Below are 26,923 nucleotides of genomic sequence, written 5' to 3'. Positions count from 1 at the left end.
GTTGACGAGCCGCGTTTACGACCTTCCTCTATATAATATTGAGGTCCTCCAGGTGCCTCTTTTCCGAAGCGTTATATTCCGGCGAACTAAATTCTACACCGAACGGACATCATCCCGCGGAGTTAGCAATCATTAATAACACATTATATGCCCCCAAGGTTTAGTACCCATATTATATGTACATACGACCGAAATGCTCTATTAATTATTGCCACATAGAATCGAGCCGAAATTACCGCTATCAAATCTCTCTACGCCAATCAAATTGACCCGTATCAATTTCCGCCGAAATATTCCTCACACATTTAGACTTCGTGCCATGTTTTTTATTTTTTTTTTCTTTCATTCTACTTCACGGTAAGGCGCGTTAATTGACGGAGGAATAAAAGTACAATGTCCGGACTATAAAATATAATTCAACTCCGCTTGACGAATAATAACTCTGATGCTCTGATCGTTTGAAAACCGGATAAACCTTTCATTCCTCCGTTTCTCTGCATTCTATCCTTCCTATTATCGTTGATTCTAGAATAAACGAATATAAGCCACTATAAAATTGCAGGTCGTATGTAAATTTATGCATAATAAGTAAGAGAAAAAGTTCTTCACGCTTAATTTCGACTGATTATTCGTTAGAAAAGAATATATGTGCATGCATAAAAAAGGATAAACAAGAATGAAAGAGAGAAAGGAAGAAAGAGAAAAAAAGAGAAAAGGCTTTGGGTACAGAGATTGGTATCAGAAGGGGATGCACATCAGCTGCGAAATGAGTCGCGCAGTTGCAGAGTAGCTGTAGGAAAAACAGGAGCTGAAAGAAAAAAGAAGAAAACGAGAAAGACAGAGAGAAAGAGAGAGAGTTATAGGCGCCTGTACAGCGGCTGGACATTGCATGCTAGAGGCAAATGAAACGTGTCCTTTGAAACGGTAGCCGTGACTATATTGGTACGGCGTATACATGTGTACACACCGCTCGGTTTTACTTGATACGGATGTACATACGGCGAGTAAATATATGTACACACTTATATGTATGATATCTGTATATGTAAAGAGAGCACGTATGTCACGATGTTGGAATTGCTAGCACCTCGTGGTCCGTAGGAATACGATCCGCAGTATCCGGGCGGTTAGGTGTGTAACCTGGAAAATGGTGTCGGTTCGGGTGACGCGATATGTCCAGGACTAGGTAGAGGTAGAGCTACGTACGTACGTACGTACGTGGTGCTCGGTGTCCTTGGTGGCTCGTATGTCCCGGGTCATATGTGTATCGCGGAACGGGGTAGAAACCTCGGAGAGAACGGGAGAGAAGACAAGGGAAGAGGAGAGAGAGAGAGCCAGGGAAGCAACTAGGGAAACCCTGCACCCCTGAGCATAACGTATACGCGCTAGGAATAATTAATACTCTCATAAACAAGGACGTGCCACACTCTCGCCTTTCCCTCTCCCACCTATTCGGGACGCTTCCCAACCAACGACTACAACCGACCTATACCCAGGCGATATCCTTCGAGGCCGACACCTTCGACGATCCTGTTATAACCGTCGGCCGAATCGAATGATCATCAAATATGCATCGAAAACTGAACACTTACTGGACCGATGATTTCGGAACTCAATTGCGACAACGGAATCGTGTTCCTTGGGTCGAAATACGTGAGAAGTCTGCTCCCAACAGTGAATGATTAATGATTACTCGATCGATTGCATGAGTAGATGATTTTGGCTTTCAGATTTGGATTTCAGAGCTGATTATACGTGAGATTACCCTTGAGAAGCCAAAAAAAAAATCGATTTTTGAGCCAAAAGTGAAGTGGTTTGAAAATTAATTGTATTACACTTTTCTGACGTATTTTGACCTCAGGAATCCGAATCTGGAAGAAAAATTGACCTATCTCTGAAATTGACCGGGTTATCGCCAATTTTCAGCTTTTTGGGGTCAAAAATAAAAAATTGATTTTTTAGTCTATCTTAATGTAATTTGAGCTCAGGAATCCGAATCCGGAAGAAAAACTGATCCATCTGCAAAAATGACCGAGTTATCCCCATTTTTTCGCATTTTTCACCATAAAAATGAAGATATCTCGAAGGGAAAAATTCGTAGCTCAATTTGGACAACGGATTCGTGTTTCTGAGGTCAAAATACATAAGGAAAGTGCCATACGATCAATTTTAAAAAATAAAAATTTTTGGTCAAAATTTGAAAAAATCGTAAGGGGTACCCCTTGGAAAAATCTCAAATTTTGGCCAAAAATTTTTATTTTTTAAAATTGATCGTATGGCACTTTTCTTACGTATTTTGACCTCAGGAACACGAATCCGTTGTCCAAATTGAGCTACGATTTTTTCCCTTCGAGATATCCTCAAATTTATGCCAAAAAATGCGATAATTTGGCGATAACTCGGTAAATTTTTAAGATAGTTCAATTTTTCTTCCGGATTCGGATTCCTGAGCTCAAATTACATAAAGATAGATTAAAAAGTCAATTTTTTATTTTTGACCTCAAAAAGCTGAAAATTGGCGATAATTCGGTCAATTTTGGAGATAGATCAATTTTTCTTCCAGATTCGGATTCCTGAGGTCAAAATACGTCAGAAAAGTGTAATACAATCAATTTTTAAGCTACTTTACTTTTGGCCCATAAATCGAATTTTTTTTTGGTTCTTCGAGAGTAATCTCACGTATAATCAGCTCAGGAATCTGAATCTGGAAGCCAAATTGATCTATCTATAAAATTGATCGAGTCATCGTCAATTTTTGGCTTTTTGGAGCACAAAAATTGGGATACCTGAACGATTCCAACGCGATACGGAGGGATAAAATGGGCGGGAGGAGGAGAGAGAGCTTTTCTCAAAAGGTTGGAAAGCACGCTCAAGAATGATCTGCTTTCTTCGGCATTAGGTGCGGTATAGACGAGCTAAATGGTGGGAACACTTCGTTTCTTATTATACCGTACAGTGTGTGCTTGATGATTCGGCTTCTTCAAAGGTGTAGGTGATCTATAGAGACTCAGTCTTTCGGCAACGTTTCGCACGAAATCATATTTGAATATTTATCCCATGCGGAGGAACGGCGAAAGCCTCAAGACCCAAAATTCAAGATTCAACTCTTCAGAACTTTCGAGAATCACGAGACTACCGTACCTCATACAACTCCAAAACTCATCCGTACAACGATATTCTCGAGGCACGCGATGTCACCAACGAAATGTTTCAATTAAATTCAATCCCCCCCCACCCCCTCTTCGCGCTACTTTCAACACCCCGTCACCCGCTTCTCTTCAACTTACCTCACCTATATACCGCGTACTCGCTCGGTCCCGTTTCCCCGACAAAACTTACTACCAACTCGCACCTCCACATAGCCGTATGTGTTGTATAATATATAAATATGTGTATATAGCACGTTACGTAGACGGAAGGGTGGACGAACTGCACAAGAAATTTGATTATAGTCCCAAGATTGGATGATTCAAGTTGTCGCGAGAGCCGCGCACGCCACGTCCCCGTATTTCTGACAACCTGACCTATGCAAGCCCCTCACTTTTTGTTTTCTAATTTTTATTCCTCCCCAGTGTGAACAATGTTGGAAATAGGAGGCTAGAAGCATTAAGTTTCGTTGTACGTAACGGGGGTGGGTTTTTGATGACGGAGGGTCGACGAAGATACGGAAGTATTAGTAAACCTACTCGCGTGTTCGTCCATTTGGATAATTAGCAGAAGTAATTATAATAATTATGACGTGTTGATGAGTTATTATTGCTAGATTAGAATTGCAATTAGCAATTAGTCGTAACCCACCTTGTTTATTAATCGCGCGAGTCACTGACAAACTCGTAGCCATTATCTTTCAAACTTCCCATTCAAATTTCCAGCAAAAATTACACTTCATCAGACGATATTGCAATACGTGTGGTAAAAATTTTGTCAAACCTTTCAAGACCAAAATTTTCAATCGTCCTTATCGCAAATTTGCGATAAAATTACCATAACATCGATCAAGTGAAAAAAATGCGCTCGCTCGTTTTCACTTTCATCTCATTTCAGAAAAGAGAGAAAAAAAATGTAGAAACATTTTTTTCGCTCTCCTATCGCCGAGTGTTCACGCGGCACGTGGTACGCGACATACGTACGTACGTGTCCATTAAGTTCGCATAAAAACCGCGCACCAAAAAATATGTTTAGAAGATTTTACGCGCGCATGTGTACACGTGAAAAAAAGAAATTATTACCGTGTGTAACGTGTCACGTGCTAAAACACTAAAATACCCGGCTCGTTTTATTTAATTTTTTATTTCGTTCCGGTTTTTGTGGCGCATGAATTTACCATAAAAGTTGTTCATGATCTGTTTAAACAAACACGCGGGGCTAATAAATCTTCGAGAAAATGTTATCTACGGCGATTCGAGCGTGCGGGTACGGAACACGTTGTTGATTTTTTGCGCAAATCACGCGCCGCGTATAATGTTCCTGAGAATTCCTCGTCGGGTCGGGTATCCGCGCGTACAATATGGAACGAAATGAGAATGAGTAAAGCGTTCGTTCGTTGTCGTTGTCGTTGTTATTTTCTTCTTTGAAAATTAAGAATTCTTGAACCCCGCAGAGATCACGCGCCGGCATGGGGTGAATTTCCCCTCCCTCTCGTTTCCTTCGTCTCTCCCTCCCACCCTCCCACCCTCTCTCTCTCTCTCTCTCTCTCCATCTCGGTACAGGTATATACGCACACCTTTATATTAGAACCTTATATAACGGGATGGTTTAAGAATTCTGAATCGCGCGTTTGGCATTATAATGTTATAAGATTTTAATTATAAACTTTGAAAAGTTACAGGGCGTTTGTTAATTGCATTTGCTAATTATAAGTTACGACGGAACGCGTTATACGCCCGCAACTATAACGACGGACAATGAAGGGGGGTCGGGTCGTGGGTTGGGGCCGAGGGTCGGGCAAGGATGCAAAAGTTTCTCTCGTATAGTTTCCGCGGAGAAAACTGTTAAGGTGAACTGCTTATAACCTCCGCGACGAATCGCCACCGTCCGACGCGTCAAAATTTCATACGACATTATGCAACGACGCCGATACGTCAAAATCCATTATAGGTTTATAACTCGCTCGGGTTTTTTTTTTTTTTTTTTCTTTCTATTTTCTTTGATCACCACCGTGGATATCCGAAATCAGAACTGGGACGGCAATTTCACGAGAATTTTCTAGCGGTGTGTACGTGTAATAAAATGGGAGCAGAGAGACTGAGAGGAAAAAAAAATCGAGAGAAAGAAGAACAAATTCCGTGTCCGTGCTCGCGGTAGCTAATTATAAGAATTCTTCATATAAATGCAAAACGAGATACATAAAGTTTTGAAAATTCAAATAATCGACAATAATGAAACGAGAGAGATAGAGGAAAAAAGGTGTTATACGTATATACGGTGAAATGATAAAAATGAAATTGGGAAAAAAAAAAAAAAAGAAACAGACCAGAAAAAAAAATGGAGAACTTTTTCTAATTAACTAATTATAAGACGGAATTTGCCATGAGCATGTCATAAATATTAAGTTGCGCGCGCGCTCTGTGCCCACTGAAGAAGAAACCTGTAGAAATAAATGAATTCGTCTGAAGAAGTTTGGTAGAAGAATAAGAATAATAAGAGTAAGATTGAGAAAAAGAAGAAGAGAAAGAAGGCTTCTCGAGTTGCGAGGCACGAAAGCGAATACAAGGTGCGAATCTCGCATTCAATCTATTCTAAATACGAAAAGTGTGAATAATATAAAGTCATTAATTTTGTCACACGAAACGTGAATGTGTATTGTATTACATTGTCGTACAAGAGAATAAGAACAATATCTGAAGGATCAATTATCCATTCTGTTCCACGGGGAAGAGCAAGATCCTTCGTTGACGTCCTGAAGGACGTTTGGAAAATAAGATTGATAACGTAATTATGGAAAGTGCAAATGTCCCGTTTTGCATGAATAAAACCGATCAATTGGTTTACGATGACGTTTTCCCCGTCCTATCGATAGCCTTTTTTCCTCTTTTTTTTTCTGGTTATCCATTGTTTCTGCATCGTCCTTCCCCCGCCTTACTGCCCACCGTAGAAAAACGAGCAAAAAAAATTTTAAATAAAATCGCGGGTATAGAGGCGTCGCGGGAAATTTAGTCTCCCTCTAAACATGATAAAAAAAAAATAAGTGAGGAAAAGACAAAAATAAAAAAGAAGAGAGTAAGTAAGGGAGAATAAAAAATGTCAGAAACTGCGGGGGTACTTAGCCCTAATTAAAAACTGTTTCCTCAAAGCTCGCCCCGTCGTATTAATGCTCCAAATTCTATGCCGGGACACGAAGGGGAAGGGGAGGATTATTAAGGTGAACGTAAGGGTGAGGAGTAGAAGATACATAAAGAAAGGAATATAGGGAAAAGGAAAGAGGAGGAGGAGGAGCCCCTCCGCTTTGTAGGCTATCCTTCTTTTATCCGGTTGGTAATGGGCAAAAATAGGGGGACGCGAAACGGGATGAAAAAGAGATAGCAAAATCGCAAATATAATGGCGGTATAGGCAGTGGCTGCGATGCTCGCACGATAATATAAAACCGCAAAGAATGACGAGGAGAATGATATATAAATGAAAATAAGGAGTGAGGAGGGAAAAAGAGAAGGAGAAATTGGTGTCCGCGCGATCCTTACGGAGAACATTCCAGTTCATTAGTAAGCCACATCGGTTAGGGGGTTGTTTGTGAGAACTGATAATGTACCCCTCGCATTTTCCACCCTTACATGTATTACGTACGAAGCTCGGCGTGTGCGATTTTATATACCTGCTATATAAGTAGCACATAGGTACCCACCGTGTGCTATATATATGTATCTCCGCGTATATCTATATACACGTTGTATATATATATTCAGTACATAAGTATTACGCTGCGCTCCCTTCAGCTCACTGACTTTTTTGCTGCATCGTCAAGTGTTGGATGGAACGTCGGTATGACGGTACGAGCTTCAGCTCAAAGAATTTTTTCAAAGATATTCCTTTTAGCGCGCGAAACTCGTCGACGCGAAACGCTAATGAAAAGTAAAAATCCTTGATGTACGCGTTATAGGTAAATGAGAGGAGGGTGGACGGGCAGAAACGCGCCGCGGGGCAAAACCGATCGAGGTAAAAAAAAAAAAAAACAGATTCTGTATCGATAGACCGGTGGAAAAAAAAAACAGATAATAATGCAACGTCCTTTCGCTATTACAGATAAGAATTAGTCCGTAAGGGAAAACTAGAGAATCTCAAAAAAATAAGGGAATTAATTCTAGCGTGGAAATATCGGTTGATCGGATTTTATCTTATTTCGTATAACCACTTTTTTGGAAGTGGTCAGTTTCATACCGTAAGCTGTGGTTTTCTTTTATCGCTGATAACGTAACCACGATGCACACACCGTTTTATTTCGCTGGCCGTGATAAAAAAAATGCGAACGTTTCTTTATTTTATAATTTTATTATCGGTTCCCTACGGTCTTCCCTTGCCGGATATTTTTTTGCTTACCTTTTTAATGAATAAAAAAAAAAAAAAAAACTGATCGTCAGTTAAGGTGCGCTTTTTTCGGTTTTCGTGCGAATATACGTGTACGTTTAACGTTGATGAGGTGAGAGCCAAAAGTGTGTTTAATTTTGATTGTAAATTTTCTTTATTCTTCACATCTCCGACCATCAAGACTGTCCAATTACGCTTGCATTATTACGCGCTCATATATATGCAGTGCGTATATGAATTTATAGGAATGAATTAGAAGATGGAATTTTAATGAAAAATTCTGAATGAATAATGAAACTTCGAAGAAGTAAAGAAGACATCACTGGGGTAATTATAAATATTCCATTATTCTTTTACTTTATTTCTTCTCACTTTTTTTTTCCTCTCCTCTTCATATCTGTTCTTTCTTTCATTTTCCTTCAGTCGCAGATACCGGTAGGAGAAAAAAAAAAAAAGAAAAGGAGGGACGGTGTACCGTTCATAGTAGCCCCCTATTTCACGTGATTTCTATTCGAGTGAGCTACTTCGCCGAGGACGAACTACCTTTTTTCTCCCCATCCCCCCCCCCCCCCCCCCTCCGCCCTTCATTTACACGCCATGTCGAGCGAAGATGGTAATGAATATGGTAATTATTACCAGTCCTCGTTCGTTTCCGGCACAGTATGTATAGCTGATGAATTCATACGGAAGTATAAATTTGAATCGTGTTATTTTTTTTTTCTCTCCTCTTCATTTCGGCGTTTCGAAGACCTGGCGGATTGCTCGTTTATCGCACTCCGTGGAAATCAAATACGTGCGAACACCCTTTGAACTATATCTTTTATCTCTACGCCGCACCCATCCGTATAAAATAGTTCGCAGCTCGATCGTGGATACGCCGAACATATCTACGGCTCGATGTCGTGTCCGATCACGAAGTAACGAAATTTTCCGTTGTTCCTCGTTTTATAAACTTCGCGCTACGTCGTCGCCTTCGATGGGATCGTCTGTTCGTCGCGGCTTCGGTCTTTACGGTCGAAGAGAAAAAACAAAAAAAAAAAAAAAAGTCAAACCCGTGTCCGGCCTACCAATTTCTAAATACATCGATTAAGCCGCGAGCTATTTCACCCCCGTTAGTTTGGATACGACAAAAAAGAAGAGAGCAAACGGACAAAAAAAAAGAAAGGGAGGGAGGAAAAAAACGAAACTAACACCAGAGTTCGGTGGAACACAAACAAATGTGCGCCAAACGGCAAAGTCGAGTCACGAGCGTTGATAACGAGGGAAAAGGTATACGTATATAGGTAACGGTATACATAGCGAATGCAGGGAATGTGGAACGCGACCGCGTGGTTAGGTAAAAGAGAAGGGATATAAAGGGAAGAGAAATAGAAGAGAGAGAGGCGCCCGCCGGTAAGGGTGGCGAGGGTAGGGCGAGAGAGCGGCACCATTTGTTCCTCGTTAATCCACTTAATTTGATAGCAGAACTGGTGCAAAAAAGTGGAATTGGGTGGTTTATATGCGTGTCTTGTAAGCCCGGGTGAATCCACGGGGCCAATCGGAGACCTGAAACGGAAGGGTGGGCGGGGGGATCTATTCCTGAGGGTTCCGAACCGGAGGGTAGGGGGAATTGTGCACGCTCCTCACCTACGTATACATATCGGGGACAAACGGATTAGAAAGACGAGCAGGTGGTGGCGAGCCCTGTCCCCTCACCCGTTTTTCCACGTTCCCTGTTCCCCGTTTCGTGTCCTCCTCATCACGGCATCACGGAGTAGCTCTACCTACCCACCTACAGTTATACCTCTATACCTATACATATACATACGTGTGTACGTATAGATTTCGTGAGTTTGCGAGCGGGAGGTCGCTGCGCTACGTGCTGTGTCCGCGATAATGAAACACGTCCACTGTCGGCAATTGTCCCGCCGCAGGCTCTCCCTCTCTCCCTCCCTCTCCCTCCGACCCGTGGAAAATTCGGGAAGGCGAAGGGAGACGAGAGAGGGGAACTACCTTCGGTATCTATCAGGGCTCCCGGTGCCCCGTCCCTTTCCCCCAGGAGCTCGCTACACTCTTCTCTTTTCCCCTTTCCAGCTTTGTCGCCGCAACCGCCGAGCCCAACTTCTATACCGGGGTTTCGTTCCTCAACCAACCAAACCTGAATTCAAACCCGAACCTGAGTCCACACCGAACCAGCCTCCCTTTCTCCTCGCGCTTCTCTTTCTCCTCTTCTTCTTCTTCTTCTTCTTCGTCTCCTTCTTCCGTCTTTGGTCCGCTGCGTGAATTCAAATGAGTCAACGGCGACGCGACGGTGTCCTACCGCCGCCTGCTTCGGTCTGACCAGTACCGCGCCGCTTCTACTGAAGACGGCGCGCTCATGCTCTAGTCTGATCTGTACGGCGGCGTTACTACTGGCGCCGATGCTCCGCCGGCTTCGCCGCTGTTTTCGTTCGCTCGTCACGCCTGTGTGGGAAAGGATCTCGCAGGTCGGGAGGCGTGGGAGGGAGGTCCTTCCTCAGGGGCAAAGCACGAGATAGCCAGGGGTCACCGCTGTAGTATTTTAGTATAGGAAATTTCGAATTCCGGGATAAGACGTGGGGCCTTAATCAAATGCCATGCGATGATAATTATAAACGGACACGAAATGTTAGTTAGAATTTATTCGGTAACGCGATTCGACTATCAATTTTAAAAGTCCGGTTCTACGGTTCTCTGACTGTATAACTTCATCGGTGTCGGGTGTAAAAAATTGCGGATAATTTTGTCCGATCTTATCTCACGTCGGAGAAAATAAAGGAACCGAATCAACCGTGCGTTCTGTGTTTCGTTTTAACGCGGTTGTTTCGGGCGTAACGGGGGATTTTTTTTTTTTATCGAATTTAAAAAGTCGAAAAGTATTCGCGTCGAAGCTACGAATTCGAATCGGTGGTTTCCACGTGATTGAATGATGTGAAGCAGGCGGAACACTCGCTTGCGAACATGTGTGTCGGTATCCCCCGAATACACCGGCGCGTAAGGTATAAAGTATAATCAAATATTGATTCAGATTCGATATTTGAACGGTATAATTACGGCGTATATACCGTTAAAGATATAACACATTATAATGTGTGTACAGGGTGGCTCCCGGGGAACAGAACGGTCGGATCAAGCATCTATTTCCTTTTCGATATCCCGAAAAAAGGAAAATGGTTGCGTTTACGCGTTCAACTTTCATCCGTATTTTTCCACCGACGTTTTCTTTACTTTAGGACACACCTTGTACGAGAATTTCCTGCCGTACGGATAAAACGCGGACGATCTCGTACGCCCTGTATGTACCAGGATAGTGTGTGCTGTCCTATAACGTAACGTCCGCTTATACGGTTCTAATCAGCGCGTGTAAACACGTCAACCATTTTAACGTGTCAGCGTACATCCGAAACGGTGAAATAAATCAAAAAATTGAGTGACGGAAAATCGTGCGCCGGATGAAAACGAGACTCCACAATCAACGTTACATTTCGTCGTCCCGTCCCCCCGTCCATCTATTCTCATCTCTCTCTTTTATTTGCTGAATTTTTTTTTGTTTTTTCGTTACTATATTTTCGCCGACCAGATTAATTTCGCGATATGCGAAGTCGATTTACGCCTTCGGCTGGCGTGCGTCAATTCTTTTAGTCTTTTTTTTTTTTTTTACTTTCCAATGGGTTAGGTGTGAACGTCCAACGTGAATTTAATACACTATCCGTACGTTACATACTTGCAATAATAAATTTAAATTTTCAACTGATTTACAAAAAAAAACCTTTTTCTCGAACTTCGAATTGCATGCATCGCGAAATGATCCTCAGAAGTTTTTGCGAGACCTCAAGACAAATCGATTTATTTAGAGTAAATATTATTTCCGTTCGAAATTATGAGAAATTTTGATGAAAAAAAAAATTAATAATACCAACAAACTCTAACGCGTTCCGACTCTGACTTCCCAACTCGAATTGTATAAGATTCTAGGAGCCGTCACCCCGAGCTCTTGGTTGCGTAATAAAATCAAGTACGACTAAAATCTCGATTAGGAACGAAATCTAAAATCGAACTGCTTTTTTCAACTGATATCAATATTAGCGATTTCACGAAATATCAGAAAACAATCTAATATCGCGCTGCGTAGATTCGACGGCGATATCGCTGCAGCTGTTATCGTGCGATGCAAATATGAGTCCCGATCAAGTGTAGGGGAATTTCAGATATCAGTGATCGATAAGTTCTAATTATTTATTCTCGATCGTTTCTAATTTATTGTACTGCGCAATCTTAATTATTTCTATTAGTTAGATTTACTAAGGCAATAAATTCCTTCTAATTGGAATGATAAGAATGGGCGGAAATAGTAAAATTTCTTCAACCGCAAATTGAGATAATACGGAATAAGGCCGTAGCTTTTCCAGATGGATTCCGATTGGCGGTATATATAAGTTCAGGAGGTAAACAGTTCGAAGTTCAGTTTTACTGAGACGACGATACAGTGTTCTCACACACCAGTCGATCTTAATAATTCACAAAGAACGTCCTTCGTATCTTCTATTCACCGCTAACCATCCGAATCCGGTGAGTCAAGTCCATCAATTCAAACCTCCTATTTTTCTATTTCTCATTTTTCGAAGTCAGAAAACTATTGCAGCCTGTCGATAAATTCTCAAATTGTATTCGCTCGAACTCAACGGTAAAACGAATCATCGTGTAGTTTACTAAAAAGTTTATTTACATCTAGCAAAAAATTGAACCAAGCTCAGCGAAATCGCCAGCGATAGCAAAGGAAATTATTTTCAATATTTTTCTGTTTGTGGATCAGCCATGTCTTATGAAGAATCGAAATTCGGTGACGGAGCACCCCGCGCCCAGCTGAAACTGGTCACCGTGGTAAGTTTACGATGGAACAAAAAAAAAAACAACATTTTTCTCACAATCCATGCGACTCCGCACAAGGATATCGTTAGTAACAATTTCCGCTTGTAATACGATCTAGCTATTCAGACACGGTGACCGTACTCCGGAGGTCAATGGAGCAGGGGGTGAATCTTACCCAACGGATCCGACACTCGACCCCAAGAACAACTTCTTCCCAGTCGGACCGGGGGGTCTTACCAACGTGAGTTTGTTCGAGTTGCAAAAAAAGAATGAAGACATTGAAACAAAAGGCTGACCAGTCTTCTCATTTAGGAAGGGAAAAAGCGCGAACTCGCCCTGGGACGCGCTCTAAGGTGTAGATACGACTCTTTCCTGGGTCCGACCTACTATCCCGCGGTGGTCAAGGCTCGCAGTACGGACTACGAACGTACAAAAATGTCGCTCCAATTGGTCTTGTACGGTATTTTCCCACCTGTGGGAAACCAGCAATGGGAGTCCGGAGCGTGCTGGCAACCAATTCCCACCGATTACTGGCACAAAGAGAAGGACTGCATTCTGCGTCCCGATCTATGCCCCAAGTGAGTCGATGGCGACGTACGATATTTGCGTGGAAAAATTCGTTCCTCGGGTCGGAAAATGCTCGCACCGATCCCGGTATCAATTTCAGATGTCTTCATTATTAATTTATCGTTTTCCCACTAGATCCATCGCTGCATCCTCTCGTTACCAGGCTAGCAAGGGACATATCGACTTGGAAAACGAACTTTTGGACCTGGCTAAACATCTTTCGGAAGTTAGCGGAGAGAAGTACACGTCTATCGCCGATTTGGCTTTCCTCTACATCAGAACCGCCCAGGAAGACTCTCTGGGACATCCCATTCCGGATTACCTCAAGGGTGTTTATCCAAAGGGTCAACTGTTGAAGGCTGCAGCCTTCTTCTTTGGATTGCAAAACGGCAACGACGAAATCAGGCGTTTGTACGGAGGTAAATCGAAATATCTTGCGACTCGATACTCGCCCGAACGAATCGCACGCGAAAAATCGGATATCGAATCCACAAGCGAACCGATGACGATCGAATTTTTTATCCTCCAGGAAAATTGTTGCGCAAGATCACCGACGACTTCAAGAACGTCCGAGACGGTACCATCACCGACGGCCGAAAACTCTACCTCTACAGTGCCCATGACATAAACGTCGCCGCTCTTCTGAGTACTCTTGGTATCTGGGAAGCCCATATGCCACAATACTCGAGCGCCGTTATCACCGAATTGTGGGAAAACGAGGGAAAATACTACATCAAGGTGGGTCGATAATTCCAGCAACGCCGTTTACGATTGTCGCCCGATCATCGACTCATTCGGCACGAAGTCGGTTCGGAGCCTTCCCGAGAATCATGAAATTCGATAATTGAATTTTTATTGCCTCTGCAGATCGTTCGTTGGCTCGGTATTCCACCGGAATTCGTCGAGGTGACCCTACCCGGTTGTGAGAAGCTCTGTCTTTTGGAACATTTCCTCAAAGTTAAGAAGAACGTCATCGCTACCGACGAAGATTTGATGTGCCACTAATAACGACATGGTCGAACACTCGCTGGGAAACAACTCGTCCGGTCACCGGTGGTTGTTTTAATTTTTGGGATTTCCGATGTTTTTGCTTTGCTTTGAAAATATTTATGATCCTGCAGAGTATCATATTGCTCTGTCTCTTCACTTCTTGCATTACGATTTCAATCATTATTTTATTGAATTTGCAAACTGCGCCGTTATTTCACTCTGCCGGAATCGGTGTGATGTGATTTTTTTGGAATTCACCTATCTGGTGGTAGGCGAGCTTTTTAAATGCCCACCTCAATTGGACACCTATGTATCAGGCCTGTACCGCATCATCCAACTTTCAATAAATATGATTGAAATACCAATACCCTTAATTGTGATTATATTCAAGAGTTAATTACATCGAAAAACGTACGTGGACAGCTGATCTTCTATCGAATAACAATGCCGTATAGAATTTCGCTACAACAGCGGCTACTACACTCCTAGAGGTATTTCCTTTTTCTTCCAACTTTTTTCACCTGCATATATACACGTCGTAATTTATACCGGGTAATTATCGCGTCTCATGGACGTTGGAACTTCGAAAGAGAAAAAGAAAACCCATCGAATGTTATGTCTCCGATCCAAACGTGTTTATAAGAAGGAAAATTAAATCCAAAAAAAATAAATCGCGAGGCGTATCAGTTCACGATTGATTCGAGAATCGTCGTTGATCATTGCGATACCGATTGGAATATGAGGAGGACGAGTGATAACGATCGATTCGTCGATACCGTTATTGGCCAGTATCGCGTCTATGTAAATCGCATCAAGAATTCGGCTCCCCCGATTCCGCACCGCGTCCTCTTTCGACAATTAGATATCGATCTTGACCCTGACTGGGAGGGTATTAAACTTAACCATCGAGTTTAAGGGATCAGGTTTCTACCCGGCAAGACAGCCAACTCTCCGTAATAACTGTGAGCCCCTAACGTGAGCCCCTGGCCAGCGGTAGCTGCGTCAGCGGCATCTATAAAGGAGAACTTTGCACCGGAATTTAGGGGGCTAACCGTAGACAACAAAGGCGCCTAGACCAATCCGGCCAAGATGCTGCGGTCACGAACCACGGCGAAACATCCGAAAGACGAGACAACATCCTCTCGCGTCTTATACACGGATGTACGCGGGTACACGCTCGGATCCGTTCGGGGCTCACAGTGTTTCTTAGGTATGTGCGTGCAATATCCACCTGTATAGGTATATTTATACGCCTAACGTATAGGTAAAGGACGGTATATACTCACGTCCATTCCTCGACGATTTCTCCATCTCGTCCACTTGTTGAAACCCGGACGCCAGTACTCGACGAAATACTCCTCCGTGTATTCTACCCCGTGACCATTACCGAAACGTCCCTGAGTACGAGCTGATGTGAGGACTCGAGGATTGTGGAGATTTATCTCGAGGTACTCCTTACCCTCTTTGGTAACCATGTTGCGAGGACACCATGCCCCGCCGCCCTTGTCCTGTCGTAATCTGAAATTATTGCAGACAAAAAAACATGAACACTCCGCGGGCAATTCGATCGCCGACATGCCTTAGAAAATTCTATCTTACACACATTTTTCTTCGTTTAGGGAGAAATAAACATTTTTAACGGAGGGTTTTATCGACGCTACTCTCTCCTCTCTTGCGGACCACAGTCGTATGAAAAGATATGTTTGAAACAAATAAAGTTTCAGTTGTCGATATAACAGATGAAAATTATCTATCGTATATAAATTTCCGATACTCAATCACTCGATATATTGGGGATATTCGACGTGTAAAAAATTCCTGTCTAAAAACGTCAACGTATACCATCAATGAGTAGATGAAAGCTGAGCTTACAGATCCACGGGTATGCGTACCTGTACAAAATATGATCGGCATGTATAAAGTCGGCGGAATTCCGTGCTTGGCTTTTTTCAATACTTCCATAGTTTTTTTCATTTATCTTTTTTTTTTTTTTCACTCGTTCGCTCATCCACCTCTGTACCGAGCGCGAATGAATACGGCGCAGGTATTTCTTTCGCGAGAATAAAATAATGATAACTAACCCGCGTGAATTTTTTTTTTTCCTCCCCATATTTTTTCCATAGTTCGTGTATATACATAGATAAATCATATTATACGCGTAACGATATAGAGCGAGTTTAACAACATTTTTTCTGCAATATTTTATTTTTTCTCTCCTTTTTTGTGTTTTTTTTTTCCCGCTGAATTTTCTCTTACGGTTTTTCCAGAGATTAACGATAACTTAACTCGCATGTGGAATTTCGGTTATACACCGCGATAGGTTCCAAGCATTTATCGAGTCGCATGTCTGTAGATGCACACCTATAACGCGGGCGTGTATGCGTCCGTATATATACACGAGGCGGCGACGCACGTGAACTGGACAAGTGCGCAAAGAATTTAAAAAGTGTTGAATTAATGAACAGGTGTAATACCGGATACGAGGAAATGGCGTGGTGGAATGGGGATGTCGTTATTGCGATGTGAATTATTTATATAAACGACGCCGTCTATATGCCGGTCCGCGGTGTAGACGTATCGCGTAAATATGTATACATAGATACGTGTATATTATACCCATAGAAATAAATTTCGCAAAGGCATTTTTCAACCGTCTACACGCTCATTTTTCCACCCAATGTTTATTCATTTATTTTCGAGTTGATACAGCTAAACGCGGCGTGGGGAACGATACTAGCAGTTTTCATTTAGGATATACCGTATATTTTCTATGTTTCATGCGCGAATTCGTGTATACGTACGTGGAAATACGTAGCGCGGTGCGGGTGAAAATTAACCGGTTACCATCGCTACGTACGAATGATCGAGAACGTTCATTTTCATTTACCACTTACCTACACACCCGTACAAATTTCATTACCAACGATCCGAAACTATTTCCATGATTTGTCGAACGATTTTCAAAAAGAGAATGAAAATCGACGCTCGAACGAGCCTCGAAAATCACCCGATACCGTTGGAGTTTCTTTTTTTCTCTTCCCCGCGGTATTGAAGAACGTATGAAAACTTTGATCAGTTGCGCGGACGTAACGCGATAAAATTGGAGTTCCGAGGTAAAAAATGCACGACTCCACTAACGTAAAGTATCGCATACGATACACGGGACGAATGTGCGCGATACACAGGTGGATTCCTAAAGGCATATTAGCCGCCATTCCGTACGCGTGTGCGTTGTATAATTTGACAAACGAAAACGCAGACGCGTACGGGGACTCGACGACGACGAGGACGACGACGACGTCGACGTCGGGGGTTGTGCACCCGCATGCAAACAATAGCCCGTTAGCCAGTGGGAAACCCCCTGTGGTTAATTAAGCATCAATGGTCGTTGTTAACGAAATTGAAGCATGCGAGCCGGTATTTCGAATTTCGAATATGAACTCCAGTGCCTAGCCTGCTCCGTTTGATTTTAGGGGCGCGGCGATTTGAATTAACTCGACGATCGTTCGCGGGAGGCCCCGGGCACGGCGAAACGGGGCCGCGCTTAATTCAGTTTTTCATTTTTAGTTTTTGGTTTCCAGGTTTTTCGCTTCGTTTTTCCTTTCCACTCTTTTCTTCTATTTCATTATATACGCGAACTCCGGTCACGTATGATTTATACGTACTGCATCTGAATTGAAAACTTTGATCATTACATGCATGTGTGTGTATACACCCCTGCACTCGACGTTCGAAAACTACACGGATGATAGTTTTTTATTTGTTCAGTTTTTCATTTTTTTTTTGTTGTTCCATTACCACGTAGTACGTGGTATTAAATAGTTTTCAAAATTGCACCAGTTTACGGATTCTTTGAGGAAATTAATTGCAGATTTTGTTTGGACGTAATTCCGGCGCACCATTTTTCTGGATCCTATATATTATTCCATCGTCGGTAGTGTGGGTTGTATTTTTACGAAAGATTTATCGCGCACTATACCACCTCTAAATAGGGCATTGTTTGCGGCAAACGATAACTACGCGATATAGAGGAAATCAAAAAACAAAAGAGCGAAAAAAGAATCGTTTACCTTCCGGGCAAAACTGGAGGTATAATACGTATAATAAAATACGTATACAGGGTGTATGTATATTTCCTTGCACAGCGATAATACATATATATATTGCTGTAATAATATCGTACATCGGTCGAGATGGCAAAAAACTTTTACCCTGCATCATTTATATTCCATACGTAATTGCAATGGACATTTTGGCTCGATATTACAAAAATGGAAATCACATCGTTGCGAAGAAAAAAAAATTAAAATTTTCCAAAAAAAAGCTGAGCTTTGTTCTCCTCGATTATTCCATCTCTTTACAGAGTAGGTGCTGAGGGGAAGAGAGAAAAAAATTCTGGCTAGATTCTTTCATTTTCCCAACGATAAAAATACACGAAAAAGAGATATTGACGTTACTTCGGTTGAATTTTTTACGCTGCTAAATTCCTCGATTTAAATTCGAGTGTCCGAATGACGTCGGTAATACGGGTCGCCCGTTGAATTGGTCATGAGAGGGATGATTAGCAGAAAAAAAGAGAAAAGGGATAGCGACGGGGGTGATGGCGGGGGCGGAGGAGGGGGGGGGGGGAAGGGGGCAGGGTAGAAGATAATAGTTCATCGAACCCCCAATAATCAATCCCGCGCCCTCCGGTCAACGGGATGGCTCGCTGAACCGACACAATATTGCTTACTGCCCAAGCTAAGCGGTCAGATAACGCGTCAATATCGTTAAACGCAAGCTCAAAGCCGCGCCTAATCTCTCAGGGTATTCCGAGAGAGGTTCCATATGCTTTTTTCTTTTCTCTCGGTCTCTGTCAGCGCGGATTCTTCTCTTTTTTTTTCTCTCTTCAGCGTTGCGACAACTTCGTATACTGCGGGGATCAATTAGAGATCGAGACCTTCTAATCAGAGTTAATTGGCAAGGAGATATCTTCCCGCTCAACAATATCCTTCGTTCTATAATTCAGCGGCGTCGGAATGAAGGAGAATCGAGGAGTGTCATTGAACCAACCAACCGACCGACCGACTCGTACACGTGGAATTGAAGTTTATGCCGTAGTACATAATATACGCGTATAGTATAATACTACCGTCTAGTACAGTCATCCAGCGCACGTTGTCTTCTGTAATTAAAGGGGGGTGGGGGCAATAAAAGCGATCGGATTCACATGCGGCACTCATCCGCGAAACCCTACAGACATTACATCCAGTCGATCATGTACTCGATCATTCCGTTTCAACGGGTCTTAACGCGACTCCGCGTAAAATGAACATGTTCAACGGGAACGCGATAACCAACATATTCCTAGGATTCGAAAAGGCCCGGAACATCGCGATCCGCTATGTACACGTTCATTTCGCGTCTGCTTAGGGGTACTCGGATGTAATAACGTAGGCGGTTTATAATCTAGGTGTTCTAATGGAAAAGCCAATCAGACGGTGACTCGAGCGATGCATTTGAGGACGAGTATATATTATGTATACTACACATAGGTACGACGATGGGCGACGGAACGTCGAAACGAGAGGAGGAACCGAGAGAGAGAGAGAGAGAATACGTATAAGGAAAGAGAATATGGGAATACGGGAATGTCGATGGCGCACGAAGAGAGACGTATAATACGTATAAACGTACGTACACGTCCTCACGGTGTACGGTAAGAGGAGAGAATCAGACGGAATCGGAACAGCATTCGCGAAGAGCGCCGGGGGTTTCCAGAAGTATATATATATTATATATATAGAAGCGGCGAGTCTGTGGTATAGGTACGCGCGTAGAGGGGAGCATTACCAGGTAGGTATACGCCGTTGCCTCATCACTCGAAAGATGCATTAGCATTGCTAATGACGACGGTCGTTACCACCACATGCCGCGGAAAGCTAGAGGTGGCCTAGCTGCTGCTAGCCCCGGCTAACGAAAGAGAAGCCGTCGCGACGCGTCGCTTTTCCATACTACTTTACACACTACTCTCGACAATTCACCGTCAACCCCGTACACTCGATTTCTACTAACCCCCCAAGAGCGCTGCGCTTTTACGTTACTTTCATATTCGCCAACGTTTTCAGCTGAATGTGTGAGAAAAGCGCGAAGAGACGAAAAAAAAAAAATAGAAGGATTCGCGAGGAGAGGGAGGAAAGAAATCATTTTACGCGTGGCGACGCGATCGCTCGGTTTTTTCGGTATTTTGCGGTAACGATATTTTCCACGGATAAACCCGCGGGGAGGATTATCCTTTCACTTGTACAGCCTTCGGAGTTGTAAAACATGTTAATTCTATATAAGTTTTCAACTACGGATTAAATCCGCAATACGAAGGATTTAAATAGATTAACGTTTATCATAAGGGAAAGATAATGCCGTTTATAACCCGGGTGAAACACCCCTTCCGGTCTGGTCAAACGAGAGGTGGTCGCTCGGTTGGCTGGCGAGACGCTCTACTCTCTACGGAGGGTGGATAGAAATTTTCCAAATTCTTCGACTTTACATTACATTTCAAACGTAATCCCGCACATCAATTAACAAGCGGCTTGATTAATGACGAAAAATAAACTCATCGAATTGATTCGATTTTCCCTGCACGGGAACTGTACGATTTTTCACAAACAAAGAACCAGCTGTAATTATGTCCGATTTTATAAAAAGAAGATTGAAAAAAAAAAAAAAAAATCACATACAGCAGCAGAAGTACGTGCCCGTATGTAATTTTGTATAATCTATTATTGTATCCAGGGTGGATTAACGTTTTCTGGGTCTGTATTTGTATTCAACGAGAAGCACGTCGGTGCAAGTGCGACCGTCTTTCGTTATCTCTTGGGTACGTGGTGCGGCCTCAGCTGCAGTCTATGAAAAGTAATTAATTTTTCCACTTTTTCACACTCTATTTTCTCCCATTATCGTTCCACACTTCATTTCTATAATCAGGTAATTCGAATGATAACGGTTCCAAGTGAATAATTACTCGTTGGCAATTTTGCCCACGTTTCAACCCCGCGCTCGCTTCCGTTTCCATTCGACCGATTATTATGATTCGTCCGTCCACTCACGGATCCTTGTACTTTTTAACGTCAATTAGACAAAAAAAGAAAACGGAGTAAAAATGAAACGCACATCCGTGACTGTAAATCAGACAACGGAGTGTCGTCTGGAGCAGATTCAACACGTGTTTTATTCCCCCTCCCCCCCCCCTTTTTCACCCCCTGTTCTTCTTTCGCCCGTGAACGGTAAACCTTACAACCGTTTTCTGTAACGGCGAAATTCCGTCTACGTGACAATCGCACCGTTGGAACCTCGCTGTCACTTTTTTCTTTCAGTTATTTTATTCATTTTTATACATGTATATCGTATTTGTTTTTTTTCCCCCTCTTTCATTACTCCACTTCCACCTCCACCTCATCCTCCTCTTCCTCCTCTTTTCGCCGACCTTTCGCGAACCCTTGAAACTCCCGCGGCTTCGTACCCCGCACAAAACTCCCCTGCACTGCCACGTGCGCATTTGATAAGCTTCTCGCTGACTCTAACAGATTTTTTATTTTATTTTGTTCGTTTTTTGTTTTTTTTTCTTCTTTTCTTTTTACATCCGTTTGTGATTGAAAATTTTTTATTATACGTGCGATTACGTAGCGTCACGTTTCAACGTAGTAAAATCTATTTATTTACAAATATGTATATCGCCTCGAGTCACGTTAAACCGATTCTATTTTCCATTTCACGTATAGAATCTGTATCGATGGATAACATAATTGATTTTGATCGAAACTTTTTACTCTTCCTACGACCGGAGTGTCGGGGGGGCGGGGGGTTACTCTCTTCTGGTACTCGGCTCACGATACGACGCGTTCAGTATTAATCATAGGCGCCTTCAGCGTTTTCGGGATTACACCTGTTCCGCATCTAATTTCTTCCGTCGCTTATAATTTGCACGTAACGTTACCGACCGACCAAGTTGGCAGCCGGGTAGGCAGCTTTCCTCGCACTTGGAGCCAAGAAAAGTGTAAAAGGGAATACGGATTATTCACCCTCTTATACGAGCCCCATTCGCACCCCTCGCCGCTGCTCCACATCCAGTCTGGCGAAGTAAAAGACAAAAGCTACGATGGCACGTGGGTAAATGCGTTTCCATGCACAGGGTACCACCTGGTTATGTGTACCAAATGAACGTACACCTGCATCATATACGTGCAGCTCAACATCCGACGCTCCATTGTCGAGCGAAGAATCCGCCGCTGCTCGTAAAGCAAAAAGGTGAAGGACGCAATAATACGGGATTAGGGAATAAGGGCCCGATAGATTTTTCGAATTTTCGTTAGAATTTTGGGATCGGCTGATTTCTTTGCCTTCGAGCCGCCCCGTATGTACGTACATACACGTTGTGCTCGTATGTAAGGACGGGCAGATCCCCCCATGTACACGCGGAGAGTGGCGGTATATAAGGGACGCGAGGTGAAAGTCTATTATCACGGGTAGAGGAAAAGTTTTGATCCGATATTGTCGCGGCGGGTTTCTCCCGTCTAGAAATTGGAGGTGAACTTAAATTTCACCTCGTCCCATTTCGGCCTTACGTAGTAGGTACCCGCCGTGGCAAACGGGGCCCACCGCAGCCGCCAGGTACGAAGTTTGAGGGAGGATATATTTCGCAGCAGTCTCGTTCGGATCATATCTTTCTTGATACAGCTTTAGGCCGGGGCTTTAGGTTTAGGTAATACGCTTTTGATGTAGTTCAAATATACCAGGCGCGTGACCATTTTTACCACCCTTATCCTCCACGTACCGTAATACCGAAAAAAAAAGATGTGTATATATTTACCCTTATCGTTCAGGTGTATAGAAAAGCTCTTTTTGCTATTCCTCATCCATACTGTCCTAATTGGCCAGTGGAATAATGGAAGAACTTTCGCTGAGGAAAAAAAAAAAAATTAAACCAGGAAAAAAGACTGCGTCGATTCCTAGCTGAGTCTGCGTGAATTATCCCAGTTTTTCCCAAATTTCATTAAAATATTTAGCGCTAAAAATTACAGATGCATCCAAGAGTCGATACCAAGACGCTTTTTTTTTTTTTTTAATCCAACGGATCGTAGGCCGCGAAATAATCTTATATTTGATTCACTTTTTTTTGCGAATTCATTGGACATTACGAGCAGCTGAAATGTGTAGGAAAAAATTTCTTCATTACGACTCTGCGTCGGACGTTTTTCCGTGTCTCTCTCTCTCTCTCTCTCTAAGCTGTTCGCCGCTGGGTTATTCGCGAACTTTCGGTGCATCCTGTAGAATCTGCGAACTACATTTCCGCGAGGTCTGCGAGGAAGGGGGCGCGTAACAGGAATGGGTTTTGCTCCGATCTCCGCAGTAGCTATCCCAGCAGGAGCTGCGAACCCAACCGGCTGACCTCATCGTCCGGGCATTATTGAATATGCCAGGAATGTGGCGTCGAATATGCCATCAGCTAAATGATCCGTAAAAATTCCTGCTTGCCCCTTCGGATTTTACACGCGTGAATTTCTTCCTCTTTGCACTCATATCTTTTTTCTTTATCCTTTCTGCTTTCCTACCGTTCCTTCTTTCTCCCTACCTTTTCTCGCACTATTTTCTCCTCTCCTCTCCTTCTCCTTTTTTTTTTTTTTCTCTTCACCCACTCGTACAGTTCCCGCGGGCGTGTTCGTTCGTTTTCGCGTTTTAGCACGGGCATTTTAGCTCGACGGTATTAGAAGCACTCGGGCTGGTTTGCCGGGGCTTTTGTACGCGTCTTCAGATTTTTCTTCATTTTTCTCTATTCCCATTTCTCTTCAACTTTCACTTCTGTGTAACCCACTCTCCCTCTATTCTTCCTTTGCACGCTGATCTTTTATTTTTTTTTTGTCTCTTCTCCTTCTTCTTCTATTTTATTTTACTTTATTTCTCTCCGGTTTTTTTTTCTTCTTTTTTTTTTTTATTGTCCTCTTTTTTCCGTCCGATGCTTGGAAAATTTTTACGAGGCAACCTTATACAATGAACGCTGTCTCCGTAAGTTACTCTCGAGCATTTTCTTTTCTTTTTTCATCTTTTTTTTCACCCCTCCCCCACCCCCTTGAAAAAAGATGAACTTTCACGTGTCGAATAGCGTGGCAAGTACGAGGAGAAAATTGACTCGAGTCTTAAATCACTGCCGAGGTACCTCGCACGCCTTGAATCACGTCATGAAGAATTGTTACACTTTTTTTTTTATTTTTTTGTTCCTTTTTTTTCCCAACTCGCCTAAAGTGAGGATTATTAATAATTTGTGCTTCGTATTCGAGAGCTAATGAATGTAAAAGAAAAATTAACGAAAAGTAAGAAGAAAAAAAAACTGTACATAATAGTTGATAAAATGAACAGCGTTATTCGTCAACTGTATACTGTATCATGACCCTAAATGTATCGAACGACGTACGAGGACGTAGATAACCTTATCCGGATTCATATAAAATGTAAAAAGAATGGAAGTAACAAACGCGAATTTTTCAAACGGCATTTCATACAAAGGGCATCGCACGAGGGGCTCTCTGTATTCTCTTTCCCCTTAAAACATTTCGAGCTTTTAACATATGCGGCGAAGTATAACATCGGTCGTCGTCGGACGGAATCAAAGAAATTTTATACCTCAGGTAACGGAACAATTGTTGCAGTTGGGAAAAGTAATCGCGTAACGCAACGTCATCCCATTCTCTCCTAGGATTCGAATTTCAGTGGATGCGGATATTGATTACGATCGCGCGGATTCCCGGGGTCGCGATATCTCGTCGGATTTCACCTCGAACGTTTTCGAACATTCTTCGCAAGAAAAAATGGAAACGAAAATAATTTCGATGTCCACGCGAGCCGTAGCAATTGTTGGAAACTTGGTAACCGAATAGATCGGATATCAGAAGCACCCGATTGCCTCCATCGAGTCCAACATATAGATAAATGATAAGCGGCGAGTCGCTAGAGCGAATCGTTGACAATTGGACTGATTTCTGCCGCTGATATCTACGGGGTATTGTTACAAATGCGCAAACAAATGGGCAATGCGTCTCGAAATTGAATGCTCCATTTGCCGGGGAGGCGAATATACGTACGTACGTATGTATGTACGTGGAAACGGACGCTGTACCGGAGTGGACGACGTTGAGGACACGATGTGAACCGAAGTTATCGAACATCGAGCGTAAGATTTGTCGAGAGATTCTCTCCGGCTCTGCATCACGTTGAACGTGATTCTGCGGCAGAATGTACGGACGTTCGGTGCTGGCTATATATGATTTATGTACATATGTAAACGTATGTGTGTATATATATATATATATGATATCTATCGGTGCGGAGGGAATCCGGAACATGGTGCAAGTTTCGTATCAGTTGGTGTAACTTTAGGACTGATGCGACCCAGTTTCACGTTGACGACACGGCCGCAACGGATACGTAGAATAATATAGGATGAAAAAACTCGACCGTGGTTGAGCAGTTGTTTCGATTATTTGAAAAATTATGAATAGAGGAAATGCGAAACCGGCAACAAGTTTCATTGAAAACTTCACATTCCCCAAATTTAAACTCTTCGATACTTTTTTTCTACTTCGAAAAAGTCATTCACCGTTACAATTTCACGATATTTCGAATCGTTTTCCTTCGAATTTTTTTTGGTCCTTGTGAAAAAAAAAATGATTTTTTCTCTTTATGTTCCGTTCAATGGTTCCATTATGCACACGTAGAAGGTATACACGTGTAAAGTGTGTACGACGCCGGTTCGCGCGCGGGGATCTTTTCTCCCGTTTTTCCCCGTTACTTCGGGGAATGGGAATGCACGCGTTTCGTTGTTATCAAAAGAATTCACGTTGGCGCGGGGCATGAGATAGGGACGTCCGCGCGTGTGTGCGTGTGTGCGCGCGGGTTCGTACGTATTCATATCGTAGGGTGGGTGGTACCCGGCTATACAACAGCTGAAATCGGGCGCGTCGTTGGTACCGCGGCGCGGGGCGTTCGAGATTTATGCTAAAGTGTCGTCACGCGAGAACCCGGGACATTTCCAGGACACAATATGACGTATCCCCGATTGTGCCTACATGAATGTATCGCGTTATTTGCGTGATATGCCTAAAGGAGTCGGTCATAAATCACGCCACGTGCGCATCCCCCTCTCTCCCTCTTTCCCTTTTTCCCTTTTTCCCTTTTTCCCTTCGCGATTTTATCCGGCTCCCGTTAACAAAGTGGAGTATCGGGGGTTCGCAGGGACGGTGGCACCACCGCGCCATCCGCTGCATCCTATTTTTCCGCCGCTCCTCGCGCGGGTATACGTACGACGATACGATGGAAAACGACGTGGAGCACACGGACACACCGAGGGACCATTTGTCGTTGCGCTGAAAGCCATACGATACGTGCGTGGTGCCACCGTGAGTTCCGATTTCCTATGCCACCCCGTCATCGACGATACAACGTCGCCACAATATCTCCTACGCTTCTTTTTACTTTCTGGTCCTCGCAACGTCCCAAGACCACCTTTTCTCTGACCCGCGTCGCATCCTACCCCATCTTCTCGTCGTCCCTGCCCCGTATAACACCTGAGTAATGCGTACGTCAGGCTTCGATTCTACGTAAGCTATACGGCTGCTTTGATAAAGGTGACGATTTGTCTCTCCGACGCCACTATACGTAAGGTGGATCGAGCGTCCCGACGCTCCCTGACACCGGTTTTTGTTTTCTCTTCCTTTTTTTTTTTCTTTCTTCGTCATCCCTTTTTCCCCCGAACGAACACGCAGACCATATTACTCGCGTGTAGTTTTTTGTTCGGATTATAGCTCGTACGTATGAGCGCTGAAGAATCGGAGGTCGGTTATCGTAGCGCTGAATCGATCGTTTTTTATTCACAATTCTTTCCTAGGTCAAAGCGGCGATCGTTTAAATGTGGCGAGGGTATAAGGGCGAGGCGGGTTTCAAATTTTACTTTTT

General features: G+C 43.1%; 2 protein-coding genes across 2 annotated transcripts in view; one reads left to right on the top strand and one right to left on the bottom strand.

The window, feature by feature from the left end:
• The window catches only part of LOC105693178 (discoidin domain-containing receptor 2), a 114,016-nt gene that overhangs the window by 27,020 nt on the left and 60,073 nt on the right, over window positions 1–26,923 (bottom strand). Inside the window, exon 4 of the mRNA XM_025747200.2 lies at window positions 15,229–15,460. Within this exon, the coding sequence (XP_025602985.2) occupies window positions 15,229–15,460 (232 nt within the window). The remainder of the gene's footprint in view (window positions 1–15,228; window positions 15,461–26,923) is intronic.
• Window positions 11,935–14,307, top strand: LOC105693191 (venom acid phosphatase Acph-1-like). The gene is made up of 7 exons (XM_012412959.3): window positions 11,935–12,085; window positions 12,330–12,397; window positions 12,504–12,626; window positions 12,698–12,963; window positions 13,088–13,371; window positions 13,482–13,690; window positions 13,820–14,307. Exons 2-7 carry the CDS (start codon window positions 12,332–12,334, stop codon window positions 13,955–13,957), a joined length of 1,086 nt encoding a protein of 361 aa, XP_012268382.2. The 5' UTR covers window positions 11,935–12,085; window positions 12,330–12,331; the 3' UTR covers window positions 13,958–14,307.

This window comes from Athalia rosae, chromosome 3 (assembly GCF_917208135.1).
Source record: "Athalia rosae chromosome 3, iyAthRosa1.1, whole genome shotgun sequence".
In the NCBI taxonomy this organism is placed as follows: domain Eukaryota; kingdom Metazoa; phylum Arthropoda; class Insecta; order Hymenoptera; family Athaliidae; genus Athalia; species Athalia rosae.
Note: the sequence above shows the minus strand (reverse complement) of the source record. Positions and strands in the feature narration are given on the sequence as shown.